Source organism: Baudoinia panamericana, assembly GCF_000338955.1.
Source record: "Baudoinia panamericana UAMH 10762 unplaced genomic scaffold BAUCOscaffold_15, whole genome shotgun sequence".
Classification (NCBI taxonomy): Eukaryota; Fungi; Ascomycota; class Dothideomycetes; order Mycosphaerellales; family Teratosphaeriaceae; genus Baudoinia; species Baudoinia panamericana.
Genome location: NW_006911271.1, coordinates 624939 through 638277, shown reverse-complemented (window position 1 = coordinate 638277; position 13339 = coordinate 624939). Strand labels below are relative to the sequence as shown.

General features: G+C 53.4%; 6 protein-coding genes across 6 annotated transcripts; 4 read left to right on the top strand and 2 right to left on the bottom strand.

Annotated features, from left to right (window-relative positions):
* Positions 1-90: 90 nt before the first annotated feature.
* BAUCODRAFT_325315 (uncharacterized protein) lies at positions 91-1975 on the bottom strand. The gene is made up of 4 exons (XM_007683524.1): positions 1738-1975; positions 1614-1689; positions 1080-1560; positions 91-1023 (listed from the first exon to the last, which is right to left on the bottom strand). Exons 1-4 carry the CDS (start codon positions 1864-1866, stop codon positions 258-260), a joined length of 1452 nt encoding a protein of 483 aa, XP_007681714.1. The 5' UTR covers positions 1867-1975; the 3' UTR covers positions 91-257.
* A 158-nt stretch (positions 1976-2133) lies between these two features.
* Positions 2134-2435, bottom strand: BAUCODRAFT_39529 (uncharacterized protein). Its single transcript, XM_007683221.1, has one exon. The coding sequence runs from the start codon at positions 2330-2332 to the stop codon at positions 2174-2176; it is 159 nt and encodes a 52-aa protein (XP_007681411.1). The 5' UTR covers positions 2333-2435; the 3' UTR covers positions 2134-2173.
* A 142-nt stretch (positions 2436-2577) lies between these two features.
* Positions 2578-5470, top strand: BAUCODRAFT_39528 (uncharacterized protein). The gene is made up of 2 exons (XM_007683220.1): positions 2578-4545; positions 4605-5470. Exons 1-2 carry the CDS (start codon positions 2673-2675, stop codon positions 5288-5290), a joined length of 2559 nt encoding a protein of 852 aa, XP_007681410.1. The 5' UTR covers positions 2578-2672; the 3' UTR covers positions 5291-5470.
* Positions 5471-5494: 24 nt separating this feature from the next.
* On the top strand, positions 5495-7442 carry BAUCODRAFT_117766 (uncharacterized protein). Its single transcript, XM_007683523.1, has 2 exons — positions 5495-6858; positions 6916-7442. Exons 1-2 carry the CDS (start codon positions 5693-5695, stop codon positions 7208-7210), a joined length of 1461 nt encoding a protein of 486 aa, XP_007681713.1. The 5' UTR covers positions 5495-5692; the 3' UTR covers positions 7211-7442.
* An 86-nt stretch (positions 7443-7528) lies between these two features.
* BAUCODRAFT_79819 (uncharacterized protein) lies at positions 7529-9037 on the top strand (the record flags this gene model as incomplete). The annotated part of the gene is made up of 1 exon (XM_007683284.1): positions 7529-9037. The coding sequence occupies one exon, from the start codon at positions 7529-7531 to the stop codon at positions 9035-9037; it is 1509 nt and encodes a 502-aa protein (XP_007681474.1).
* A 257-nt stretch (positions 9038-9294) lies between these two features.
* Positions 9295-12480, top strand: BAUCODRAFT_80286 (uncharacterized protein; the record flags this gene model as incomplete). Its single annotated transcript, XM_007683329.1, has 3 exons — positions 9295-9687; positions 9769-10346; positions 12165-12480. The coding sequence occupies 3 exons, from the start codon at positions 9295-9297 to the stop codon at positions 12478-12480; spliced, it is 1287 nt and encodes a 428-aa protein (XP_007681519.1).
* Positions 12481-13339: the final 859 nt, after the last annotated feature.

The window sequence follows — 13339 nt, the reverse complement described above, 5'->3', positions numbered from 1 at the left end:
GCATATTACAAGCATGGCGCTGGTGGTACTTGTAGCTTTTGAGCGGGCTTTAAGATGTGGTAAGCTACTTCCTAAGCAGCTTGGATACAGTAGGTCACGAACAAGCAGCAACAACATCTAGCTTGTAACAAGCAACAGCAGCTTTACCCACTTAAGGCTCTTACCACAGGTCAGCCTTTTGCCATCCCGGTAGGCCCCTGCCGCTGCTCAAGCTCTCTAACACGGCTCAAAGCATGTACAACAACAACAATCATCACTCACTTTCCATTCACAAGACCTCCGTCTATGCCGAAGTGTACAGCCTTGCGCTTCACCGCTGTGAGTTCTTGCTCAACCGCTGCCTCTAGAGCGGAGATGGCATCGTCGACGGTGATACTGCCGCCCCACGTATACATAGCCAGACCCAGAATCGGTAAGCGACGCAGCGTGCGCCCGCTGAAACCTTGGGAGTTCCGCGCTACGATCCAGACACGATAGGCGGGCGATTGCGGCCGGTCCATAAAATTCAGCTGTAGCTCCGAGAAGGTTGGGAGTTCTGGCGCTGGGACGGGGACCGAGGGCTCGTGCTCGGGAGAGGAAGAAGTGGCAGACGGAGGGGATGTGCGACTTCGTTTGGCTTGGCGAGGATCACGGCTCACCCGAGCCATCTCCACGAGATTGCTGCGGATGAGCTCGTTTAAGCATGAGCGAAAGATGTTGTAAATGGCCGCTGGAGATGGGCTGGGGACGAATTGTTTGATGTCGACACGGTCAAGGAAGGCGTGATCGATGGCAGTGATCATGTTGCTCGTGCAGAGGACGATTACGTTTGGCAGCTGCCGAAGGCGATCGAGGGCCGTGAGCAGTTGGTTGGTGGCGCGGAGACCGTCGTTGCATTCGCCGCCGGTGGCGGAACGCTCGCGGGAGCCGGCGATGGTTTCGACTTCGTCCATCACGACGCAGATTAGTGTGGTGCCGTCTTGTGCGGTGTTGAAGATGTCCTCGAAAGCTTTCGAGACGAGCTTGCCGCTTTCGCCGAAGTACCTGCACAGGGTCAGTGCCCATCAGCAAGAGTAGCGCAGTTGTTATGGCAGACGTACTTGCTTAGCATGGTGTTGGTGTTGATCTCGACGAGCTTTGCTTTCGTGAACTGATTGCTAAGGCGGATGCTGAGCTTCTGAGCCAAGGCACGGCAGAGTGTACTCTTGCCGCTTCCGGGCGGGCCATGCAAAAGACAAAGGCGGTTCCAATTGAATGTGGTCAGAATCAAGCCGGGCTGCTTCATCATACTCATCATGCGTGCCAGATACCTCAACAGACGAGCCGGCAGGGCGTCGTCGAAGACAAGTGAGCTCCACTCATCCTCGAGATCTCCATGTGGAAGCTCGATGATACGGGGTTCCAGAGCTTCGTCGCCTGTAGATTGAACTATCACTCGACGTCCGTCGACTTTAGCACTCCCGTGGAGCGCGTAGATCTGAACGTCTATGTCCACTTGGGCAAGTTCGTAGTAAGCTGGCTCCTTCGGCGGCCCGGTGTAGTCCGCAATGTGTATGGCCGCCACGAGCGGCAGCTTCCTCCCTGATTTCTCGATCAGCGTTGGCAATCTCCTGTAAGCATATGCCAAAATCTACCGTAGCCCACAATATCTAGCCCTACAGTCACGGTCTTATACACATTCAAAAGCCACTCTTGGATCTCCTGTCGCAGCTGTACTGCCATTAGTCGACGTCTATCTTGAACGGGAAAGTCTCCCACCTTATGCTCGCTGTCAAGCCCAGTCGGCTGGCTATGGAGTGCCGCTTCAATATGGATGGTCGGTGCTAGAAGGTTATTCCGCTTCATGCTGCTTTCACTTCTTATGTACAATGCGTTGATGCGCGGCATATGCGAGGCGCAGAGAACGTGTGTACGTGTCTCGATGGGATGAAGTGTGATTAATCGGCAAATATGAGGTGATGTGGAGATTTTCGTCTTGTTTTGAAGGAAGCCGCGACCGACAATTAGATCGCAGAGCAAGACCCAGACATGACTTCACGAAATGCTTCGACTGTAAGCGAGTCAGAGCTGCACCTCCTACCTACATGGAGCAATCCAGTGAATACGACGAATGTTTTACACGTTATGGCACCGACCACAAGAAGTAATTGAGATCGCCGCTCGTCATATACTGCCATGGTGAGCTTGCTGGGTGCTATAGAGCCCGGTCGCTGGAGATGATGCGCTCGGAATACTGTATGGAGACCGGTTCCGCATCGCCAACATCCTGGCAAGGTTTAAGGTCCTCCAAAGTGTGTTGGCACGCAGCAGTATAGTGCATGCCGCAGTTTGGGGCAACATTTTGAGACGGCATAGCCTCTCATGTGACTGTTGGAGAGGGCTGAGAGAAATCACTGTACAGTGACCGGTAACACTGTTCAGGCTTCATACGTCGAGGACTAAGAGGTACGTTGGTCTCCCTAGGCATACACAAGGCAATTTAAGAAGACATAATTTAAAGACACATTCGGAGAGACAGGAAGGTCGTCGTCCCAATACTGTATCAAGCGTACCTTCACGGGGCTGCGCGCTGCGGGCCGCCTCCATCATTCGAGCCGGCTGCGATGTCATTGTGCATGCTTTGTTTCTTTCTTAACACATGAGGTCCGCAATATAGTATAGCAAAGTCAACCCGGAGATCCCTCGGGCGCGCAATGGTCGGGTATGGCACCTTAGCAGACGATGACAACGATGACCTCGAGAGACTGTATGGCGCCACCAATCCACGCGACACCACCATCCAAATCCTGCTCTCTCTTGCCCTCGGAATCTCTGCGTTCCTCGCTTTCTGCGTTCTAAGGCCACGATGGCAAGGCTTGTATGCAGCCAGAAAGAAGCAGAAGGACGAAGCGACTGCCTTGCCTGACCTACCGAGCACCCTCTTTGGCTGGATCCCGACAGTATGGAGGATCACGGAGCAGCAAGTGCTGGCTTCGGCCGGACTGGACGCTTATGTCTTTCTGGCTTTCTTTAAGATGGCTATGAAGTTTCTGGCGATCACATTTCTGTTCTCCTTGGTTGTCATCAAACCGGTTCATGACGCCTACCCCGAAGAAAGCGATATACCAGGTAACAGCACCTACCACAACCGCACGAAGCGCGCAGACACTGTCCTATGTCGCTCGGTCAACCTTCTGGACAGAAGCTCATCGAACAGTACTGCCGATCCGTCATTTCCAGACAACTTCGAGACAGATTACCTTTGGATGTATGTCGCCTTCGCCTACCTATTCTCCGTTATAGCCATCTATTTCGTCATAGCAGAGACCCGTAAGATCATCGAGATACGACAAGAGTATCTCGGCTCGCAAACGACTGTCACTGACCGAACGATTCGGCTGTCTGGGATTCCACCTGACCTGCAAGATGAGGGGAGACTTCAGGAGTTCATTGAGAGCCTGGACATTGGCAAGGTGGAGAGCGTAACGCTATGCAGGAAGTGGAAGGAGCTTGATCAAGCAATGAACGCTCGAATGGACGCTCTGAGACGACTGGAGGAAGCACATACCATACATATGGGTCTCAGGACCATCGAGCGGAACCTCGAGACGCTGCCAATTGCACAGCCTCCTCCGCCTGGTCCACCTGCTGCACCTATCGCAGACGAGGAGCAGAATGAGAGCTCTCGCTTGATGGGCGCCAATGGCCACGCAAATGTGCCTTACAACCGCCCAAGGCCTAGGACAACAATCAGATACGGAAGGTGGAAGCTACAAAGCAAGCAAGTGGACGCGATCGACTATTACACGGAGAAGCTTCGACAAGCCGATGACCGAGTGAGAGAGCTGCGGCAGAAGGACTTTGCTCCTACGCCACTCGCCTTTGTGACGATGGACTCGGTTGCAGCTTGCCAGATGGCCATCCAAGCAGTGCTTGATCCTTCGCCGCTACAGCTCATTGCCAGTCAGAGCCCGAGTCCTTCGGACGTCATATGGTCGAACACATACCTCTCAAGACGCAACCGGATGTTACGGCAGTGGTCAATAACTGCTTTGATCGTTCTGCTCACCGTCTTTTGGTCCGCGATCTTCGTGCCCATAGCCGGCCTTCTAAACACAGACACCATAGGCCGTGTATTCCCACAAGTTGGAGACTTCCTCGACCACCACCAAAACTTGCGATCACTAGTCAACACCCAGGTCCCGACATTGATCGCCACCTTGCTAACCGTCCTCGTACCTTACCTTTACTACTACCTCTCGTGGTTCCAAGGCATGATTTCGCAAGGCGACATCGAGCTGGCAGCGATCTCAAAGAACTTCTTCTTTACCTTCTTCAACTTCTTCGTCATCTTCACGGTACTAGGTACCGCCTCCAAATTCTACCAATTCTTTGAAAAGTTCGACGACCTCACTAAGGACCTGCGAAAGATCGCGTACACATTGGCGCTGTCGTTGCAGCGACTGTTGCCCTTCTATGTCAATTTCATCATCCTACAAGGTGTCGGGCTGTTTCCGTTTCGGCTACTGGAGGTTGGTAGCGTCTCACTGTACCCGATTTATCTCATGGGCGCTAAGACGCCCCGCGGTACGTCGATCAACATCCCGTTCACACTGTTTCTGCACCCACAGCTGATTTTGCGATAGACTACGCCGAGCTAGTTCAACCACCCATCTTCAGCTACGGCTTCTACCTGCCAACCGCCCTTCTGGTTTTTATCATCTGCATCGTCTACTCCGTACTGCGCTCGTCATGGTCCGTCCTCCTCGCTGGACTGATCTTCTTCGCTCTCGGTCACTTTGTATACAAGTACCAGCTCCTCTACGCCATGGACCATCAACAGCAGTCAACAGGCAGAGCATGGGGCATGATCTGCGACCGTATCTTCGTCGGTCTGGTGTTCTTCCAGCTCACCACAGCCGGTCAGCTGATTCTCAAACAAGCAATATACCGAAGTGTGCTCATGATACCGCTTCTGATCGCTACGGTTTGGGTCAGTGTGCTTTATGGACGAGCGTATAAGCCGCTTATGCGGTTTATCGCCTTACGAAGCATTAAGCGCGGCGAGGCGTACGCGGATCAACAGGCTGATGGAATCGGCACGGCCGTCAGCAACGATCTTACTCCGGAACGCAACGTGTGGGCTGATGTGGACAGCACGCAAGACCGCTACCCGCGTGAAAGTGCAGCGGCATTGGGTGGAACTACAGAGAGCGGACTACGCTTCGTTAATCCGAGTCTAGTGGCGCCGCTTGAGAGTGTGTGGATTGCTGGTAAAGCCCTGAGCCCTGGAGACGATGGTATTGGAAGGGATGTGGAGGTGTCGGTCTGATTATGATACCCCATATGCATGTGTCTGTTTCAGCAGTGCTATAATACCTCTGCGAGGTCGTCGACTATTCAACCTTTTGCCTTAACTTTCTTTTCTGGTTGAACCTTGTTGCCCAACTACTGCACGCACGGGATTCTCTGGTTGCGTCGCCTTAATCGTATACCAACGGCGTTTAACCATGCAACATTCAAAGTTTGCATCTAGGCGTACAGTGGGGCCCTCTTCTCACTCTCATTGCGTCGCATCCGTTTGACTCATTCCATCTCCGGTTGTACTCCGTGTTCTCTCATTGTTCAGGAACAAGGTTTTGGCGCCGTCTACAGTTCTCATCAAATGGACTGCCTTCAACATATGTGTGCGGTCCGCTGAAGATAATTGCTCATCGACACGGAGAACGAGATCATGGAGTCGTTGGGCTCGTCAACCTTCGCCGCTACACTTGTTGCTATCTTCCTGCTCTCGAGTATAGTCTATCGGACATCTCTTGACAGTCTGCATGCCATACCGGGACCGCTAATATGCAAGCTTACTTCCCTTTGGACGTACTATCACTCCTACTTCGGCGACGAAAGCACCCGGATCGATGAGCTTCACAAGCGATACGGCCCCATCGTTAGGATCGCACCGAACGAAGTCATCATATCCGACGGGGCAGCACTGGCGCCGATATACGTAGAGAAGGGTGGGTTCTCGAAAGCACCCTGCTATGCGAACTTTGACATTGAAGGCCATGCAACGATATTTAGCACGCAGAACCCCGAGTATCGATCCGTGCGGAGTAAAGCCGTTGTGCCGTTGTTCAGTATGACTAGCATTCGCGAAGGGCAGAGTGCGATTGAGAGCTGTGTTGATAGATTTATTGCACGATTGAAAAGAGAAGCGGCCGAGAGCAGGAAAGCAAATCGACAAAGACCTGTCAATGTGCTCAATCTTACCCGTTCTCTTGCCCTGGACGCGGTAAGCTCGTACCTATTTGGGCGAGCTTTCGGCGGCGTTGACGAGGAGAGCGACAAGCTGTCTGCCAGCGCTTTCGTGGACACGCTCGTTGCGGTGGGACGCTTCTTCTTTCTGCCGAATTGGATCTTCTTGACGCTTGAGCTGGCGCGGCAGAAGTTCTGGCCAGCAAAGGAAGAAGAGAAAAGCGCTCAGACGGTCGGCGACTTCGTCGAATCATTACTGCAAGGAGAGACGAAGGGAACTGCGACCTACCAAGCGCGATTGCTCAAAGCCGGCATTTCCGAGCATGAAGTCAAGATACAGTGCGAAGACGTGATATTCGCAGGGACTGACTCCACAGGGACCTCTCTCGCGACGATATGCTGGAATCTGGCCAAAAGACCTGACGTCTATGACCGGCTGAAGAACGAGGTTGCGCAGGCAGACATGAGCGAACGGAATCAGAGCCCGCAGATTATCCGATATCTTGACGCCGTAGTGCGAGAAGGCTTACGCATAGCAATGCCGAATCCAGCAAGACTTCCTCGAATGGTACCAAAGCAGGGCTTGGCATACGGATCATCAAGCGGCAAGCAATATTTCCTTCCCGGCGGTACGCAGGTAGGCATGCAGTAAGTGCAAGGAGGTCATGTTTAGGGTTCATTCGCCTAGATGCTGACAAGCAGTAGACCGTATTCACTGCACTTCAACCCTGAAGTCTATCCCGATCCGTTCGCTTTCAGGCCTGAGCGATGGTTAGATGGCCCAACTCCGCAGATGCAGCGGGATTGGATTCCCTTTGGTATGGGCTCTAGACAATGCATTGCTCGGAACCTGGCTACGACGGAGCTACGCCTTGCGGTAAGGGCGATTGCGAAGGAGGGAGCCCTTGACGGTGCGCAGGCTGTTGGTGAGAAGATCGAACTAATGCAGTGGTTCAATAGCAAAGTCAAAGGGGAGGCGATAGAGCTAGAGTGGCAGTGAGACGTATGACACATCAGCTTGTACTTCCGATGCTCTATTAGCAGGCCCAGGTCAGGTAGGACGCATTCATGGATGCGCCGTCCCAATTCTGCATGTGCCAGAGACATACATTTGTTTGTCTATCACATGCCAGGACGGAGATGCTTTGATCGTCGTCAATTCGCAGATCTGGACCCTGCGCCTTCCCAAGACCGAGGCGCATTGGATCCACGCAAGCGAGCATTTTGCCTCCAACACACTTTCCTTATCTCTACACCCACCTCTCTATGCCCATCAACCGTTCTTGGAGAGGTATCAAAGCATTGAACGGCCTGTGTGATGTCTGCTTACACAACTATAAGCGGATTCAGTTCGAACTGCACAACCGTCATTACAGAGACCCACGAGGAGCCCACGTTAGGAGCCAGCTCCGGCGCAGATTTCGACATTGACATACAAAGAGCACGCAAGCGAAGAAGACACTCCTCGTACCATGCGCGCACATGGAGTCTGGATCGGGACAATGTTCAGCTGCTCGTCGACCGCTTTTTAGCGGAGCTCGGTCAACGGCTTGCATTAGTAGAGGACTATGGCCACTTTAAGATAGATGAGGGCATGACTATTGCGCTTGATACGCTTCGTGATGTTAATGAAAGCTGCATGCAAGTCGGTGGCGACCTGGTGGACGCTGGACGGCGGAGGGCCCATATCCTGGTGGATACGGTGGATGCCCACTACAAGGGCGCATTAGCGACGAAGGAGTCGTTGGAGCAAAGGATTAGAGATGGCGTGAAGATATGTGAAGGCATCCTAAGCGATTTCGAGAAGGCTGCGTACGAGCTACGTCCGGCAGGCTTTGCCGAAATCCTCGACTCCGGTATCGCTTATGCGGATACCGCAGCAGCCAGAGCTGCGGGCATGGTGTCCGAAGGCGCAGAAGCTGCTCGTCGAGCCCAAGCAAAGCTGAAGCTTAAGGTTGAGGAGGCCGTTGCGCGAGCTCGCAACTACGGTCTTCTTACGTACGAGCAACTCCCCGAGCCCTGGAAAGGGAATCCGCATATCATTTCTGGCTACCGCTTCTCTGAGAGTACAGCAGAGTGCATTCGGTCCTGCTTCTCGGTATCGAACGAGACGGTGAACATCTGGTCGCATGCAATAGGTCTACTCGTCGTGTTAGCGCTCGCTTTCTACGTCTACCCAACAACCCCAGCATTCACTGCGGCAACGAAGTTCGACATCGCCATTGCTGGCTGTTTCTTCTTCGCGGCATGCAAGTGTCTAATTTGTTCAACAATGTGGCACACCATGAGCAGCCATTCCAACCAGACAATCATGGAACGCTTCGCCTGCGTTGACTATACCGGCATCTCACTGCTTGTGGCGACCAGCATCATGACGACAGAGTACACTGCGTTCTACTGTGAGCCTTGGAGCCGGTGGGTCTACCTTACTACAACGGTTGTTCTAGGTGCAGCAGGCACCGTACTACCATGGAACCCTTTCTTCAACCGCGCGGACATGAACTGGTTGCGGGTCGCTTTCTACGTATCCTTAGCGGCTACAGGCTTCTTTCCGGTGCTGCAGCTTACACTTGAGCGAGGCTGGAACGCCACGGCATACTTCTACGCGCCGATTTCGAAGTCTATCCTTGTCTACCTCGGAGGGGCATTGCTGTATGCGGCTCGCATGCCCGAGCGTTTCCTTCCCGGCTGGTTCGACTACGTAGGCGCAAGTCACAACATTTGGCACTTCGCAGTGCTGGGCGGCATTCTGTTCCACTACACGGCTATGCAGCGATTTTTTGGTGAAGCGTTCAAGCGTGCGGAGATCGAGTGCTCGGTATATTGAGACCGTGGTGTAGCAGCATGCAGCTCCGTTGGGAGCAGCACAATTAACACCACAGCCTACGTAGAAAGTTCGCATTCTTCATGCTGTTTCCTGCATCAGCATCAGCCTTGATGCACAGAACATGTGTTAGGGAAACTAACGCAAGGCGGCCCAGGCCGAGAAAGCGCGATACTAGCGTGTGCTCGGCGTGACTTCCTTAGTTGACGTCGCGTCCCAATGTTCCACCCTCCATGCCGCGAAGAAGGACGCCTGACAACATGGGTAAGAGAAAGCGGAAGATGCAAGGTCATGATGATCCCAGCAAAAGACAAAAGGTCGAAGACAGTGCAGCGACCCACCCCACAGCGCCGTTGCTACGCAATTACTATCCCAGCGTGTCAACTCTGCGATCATACCTTGCAAGTCAGCTTATAACACCTAAGAAACGTCGCAAGCGGCTTCTGCAGTATGGACGAGGCGATGGTGCTGGCTCCGCTTGTGACGCTGCTCTCGTGCGACTCCTGGACTGTACGCTTGTAGGCTCATTCAATCGTAGCTCAGCGGACGGCGACCTTGCGGCTTATGACCAAGATGTCACCGTCTTCACGCAGCAAGTATCCGAGGCTACGAAATCTATAGGTCCAACGCAAGGAGCGTTTAAGCAATCAGAGGTAGGAAAAGCCGCTGTCACGTCTCGCTCTGCAGTGGTAGTTCCCAGCCTACACCCGGCTAACCCAACCCTTGTGAGACAGACCGTAGACTTTGTCATTTGGGCGCTCTTCTTTCGACGACCACGTGGCAGTCGCCGACCTTCGCACGTACTCTGCCACGGGTACCAGCGAACCACCACGGCTGTAAATGCTGTCCAGCTCAATCTTGTCCCAGGTGTGCCTGGCGTGCTGTCCAATTGCGAAAACCAGCATGTTCGTACCTTGAAGCAGCATCCATGGACGGCCTTGCCTTCGTTGATTGGAAGTACCGCAGATCGAACTATCAGTGCTCTGCTGATCGAGTGCGGCGTGTTTGTGCCCGCTGGAGATACCAGCAACCTCGTACAGCTAAGCGGAGTCCCTATGAGTGAGCTCCAAGATCGCCGACCAAGCATTGGCGAAGCTGCCAAAGATAGCAAAGCCAAAAGAGTCGAGGATCGGCAGGAAAACTCCGCAAGATATCGCGGACTTTCTGGGATCCGCTTTGTCCGCCACCGCATGTTGTATGCGAAGCCGTCACACACATCGACAGGTCAACCACGCCCTGGGTTGCCGTTTATGCACGTACTGAGCCGCTTGCGCAACACGCCCGATGCCTGCGAGACGGTCCGAATCATGAAGTATATCTTTCCAAGGCAGTTTGGTTTGCACAATGTCTTCACCTCAAACATCGATCACAGGGAGACTGCACAACCTTTCAAAGACTACACTCTGCGCGACAAGGACATCGCTCGGCAGGAATACAAGCAGCAACAGGAACGCCTGCCGAACACTGTGCCTATCCACAACCCGTCTCACCTCCCGAGAAGATTGAGAGGTTCAGTATACCATCTTGTGCAAAGCCTCCGCAGACGGCATGTTAAGTGCCCGTATCATGCGTTGCTCCAGCACCACTGTCCACCACATTCGGCACCGACTGGCTTCCGTGAGGGCTCTCTGCAATACGCTTCGTCCCCTACGCAAGTGTCTTCGTTCTGTCGAGCAGTCTTTAGCAGAGTCTTTCCAGTAGGTTTCTGGGACAGGTCTGGCATGACCAGATCTAATCGTGACCGGATCCTGCAGAGTATCGACCGCTTTGTTCGTCTACGACGGCATGAGGGTATGAGTCTGCACGAAGTGATGCAGTCCATCCACATCTTAGACATGCAGTGGTTATGTCCAGTGACAATGAAGCCTGGGAACAAGCTTAGCAAGACCGACACGGTTAAGCGCAGGGAGCTCTTGGCGGAGTTACTGTATTACACCTTCGACTCCTTCCTAATCCCTCTCATCAGAGCGAATTTCTATGTCACAGAATCGAACGTACATCGCAATCAGCTGTTTTATTTTCGACACGATGTATGGCAAGCGCTGTCAAAGCCTGCCTTCGACTCGCTCAGAGCCAACATACTGGAAGAGTGCAGTGCGGCCACTGTGAAAGGGCAGCTAGCCGGTCGAGCTCTTGGTGTCAGTACCGTGCGCTTTTTGCCGAAGGAAGTTGAGATGCGGCCAATTATCAATCTACGGAGACGTGTGCAACGCTTGCAACGGGGTGAACCCGTTCTTGGCCGAAGCATCAACAGCACCCTAACACCTGCCTTCAGCGTACTTCACCACGAAAAGCGGTTGCGGCCAGAGGTGTTGGGTTCGGCCTTGTTCTCAGTCGAAGATATGTTCCCACGGCTGCAAGCATTCCGGCACTCGCTGCAACAGCAAGGGCTTGCTGGGAGACAATTGTATTTTGCCAAGATTGATGTAAAAGCATGCTTTGACACAATTCCGCAGCAAGCACTCCTTGACTTGCTGCATCGTGTATTGACTGTGGACCAATACCTGATCGCCAAATACGCGACAGCTCGATTGGTGGGCGGTCACAATGAACACCTGCCAGGCTTTGCTGCGAAACCGTCTTGGAGGTTTCTGACTATGGCATCGAGCAACAATACTCCCTTCAGTGTCGCCTCGGAAGCAACTGCACATTCGGCAGACGGTCAAAGCCGAACAGTGTTCGTCGAAGGCCATGCCCAGAAGCCCGAGACTCGATCTACGATCCTCACGCTGCTGGAAGAGCATATCGAACGGAACCTGATTAAGGTTGGGAAACGATTCTACCGGCAGGCAAAGGGCATACCGCAAGGCTCAGTGGTTTCGAGTTTGCTATGCAGCTACATCTATGCGGAGCTAGAGCGGAAAGTTCTTGGCTTCTTGCGGAACGATAAGACCTTGCTCCTCCGCCTCATCGACGACTTCCTTGTCGTAAGTACGGATCGCGAAGTCGCGGACCGTTTCATGCGAGTTATGCACGCTGGCGTGCATGAGTTCGGCGTCGAAGTGAAGGCGGAGAAGAGCCGGGCCAATTTCGAGATCCACATCGCAGGACGCCAAATCGAGGCGTTGTCAGGGGCGGCCGATTTCCCATACTGCGGCAATGCGATCAATACGATCACCCTTGACATCAGTAAGGACCACGAACGCCGCCGGAAGGGTAACCTTGCAGGATCGGTCACCGTAGAGTTCTCTCGGCTGCCTGGTCAGTCGTTTTACCGCAAGATGTTGACCGCGCTGAAGCTGCAGATGCATGCCATGTTGCTGTCCACTTCGTACAACGCGACTCGCACTGTGCTAAGGAACCTTCATCATGCCTTCTTCGAAGTGGCACTGAAGTGTCACCACTATTTGCAGTCATTACGTTCGCGGAGGGAACCCAATGATGCACTTCTAATCAGCAAGTCTACCCAAGGTCATGCAATGTATGGCACACTCGCTAACCCTTAATGTTACTCGTAGGAACATTGGAGGATGCGATCAAGCTCGGCTGCGTGCTCGTGAAGCGTCGCAAGCGTACAAGCAAAGACACAGTGCCGTACGAGTGCTCCGTGACCAATGCCCAAACGAGGTGGTGAGTCTTCCTTACAAGCTCTCTGCGAACTTGCGATTTGTATCAACGGACTCGGCTCCGCGGCACGTTTGCTGGCTGTTCCACTACCGGACGACCTGCATGAGCTCCATGTTTCAGGTTTGCAGCTAGCGCACGTAGATTACGCCACTTTCGTGCAATATTGTGAGATACCGGTCGATAAAGAGGCTGACGTGTATGATGTAGGCTCGCACTCACCGCGTTCTATACCGTGTTTCACCGGCGTCAGACACGACATGTTACAGTACTTGCTTGGCTAAGAAAGCAGCTAGAGTCAAAAGATGTGTGTGGGCAACGGAAGCTGCTTCAATCAGTGGCGGCGGCATACGACGACGTGCCGCGATGAGCGAATGTCCGCAGTCTGTCGCGACCTGAAGGAGTAGGTCCGCAGGGTGATCTTGAACAGCACTGCCCAAACGGTGAGGAGAGGATAATGCCTATTCTACTCCACGCTCGAAATCCGGGCATTCCCAACGGTTCTCCAACTCAAGTCCGGCCTTGATCGCCGATGGACCGTTTGCCAAGATCGCGACAAGTTGAAATCAAGGCGACAAGTGTGCTCGAGCTGAGCTTCCCCATTGCTTGCAAGCGCCGTGGAAAGGGAAAAAGTGTATCCAACTAATTTGCCGAAGTCGGTTTGTAAGACCAGCCACCGTAAGAGATGCTTGCAAGAGAAGGTCAATGCTTGGCTGGCGAGCTCTAATCCCTGCCAATCTG

Bases quoted from the DNA above. Each gene is read 5' to 3' on its own strand.
- BAUCODRAFT_117766 (XM_007683523.1), top strand. From the start codon at position 5,693: ATGGAGTCGTTGGGCTCGTCAACCTTCGCCGCTACACTTGTTGCTATC. The intron at 6,859-6,915 runs GTAAGTGCAAGG...GACAAGCAGTAG, and splicing joins GGTACGCAGGTAGGCATGCA to ACCGTATTCACTGCACTTCA.
- BAUCODRAFT_325315 (XM_007683524.1), bottom strand. From the start codon at position 1,866: ATGCCGCGCATCAACGCATTGTACATAAGAAGTGAAAGCAGCATGAAG. The intron at 1,690-1,737 runs GTGGGAGACTTT...ATGGCAGTACAG, and splicing joins GGCTTGACAGCGAGCATAAG to CTGCGACAGGAGATCCAAGA. The intron at 1,024-1,079 runs GTACGTCTGCCA...GACCCTGTGCAG, and splicing joins ACCAACACCATGCTAAGCAA to GTACTTCGGCGAAAGCGGCA.
- BAUCODRAFT_39529 (XM_007683221.1), bottom strand. From the start codon at position 2,332: ATGCCGTCTCAAAATGTTGCCCCAAACTGCGGCATGCACTATACTGCT.
- BAUCODRAFT_39528 (XM_007683220.1), top strand. From the start codon at position 2,673: ATGGTCGGGTATGGCACCTTAGCAGACGATGACAACGATGACCTCGAG. The intron at 4,546-4,604 runs GTACGTCGATCA...ATTTTGCGATAG, and splicing joins GGGCGCTAAGACGCCCCGCG to ACTACGCCGAGCTAGTTCAA.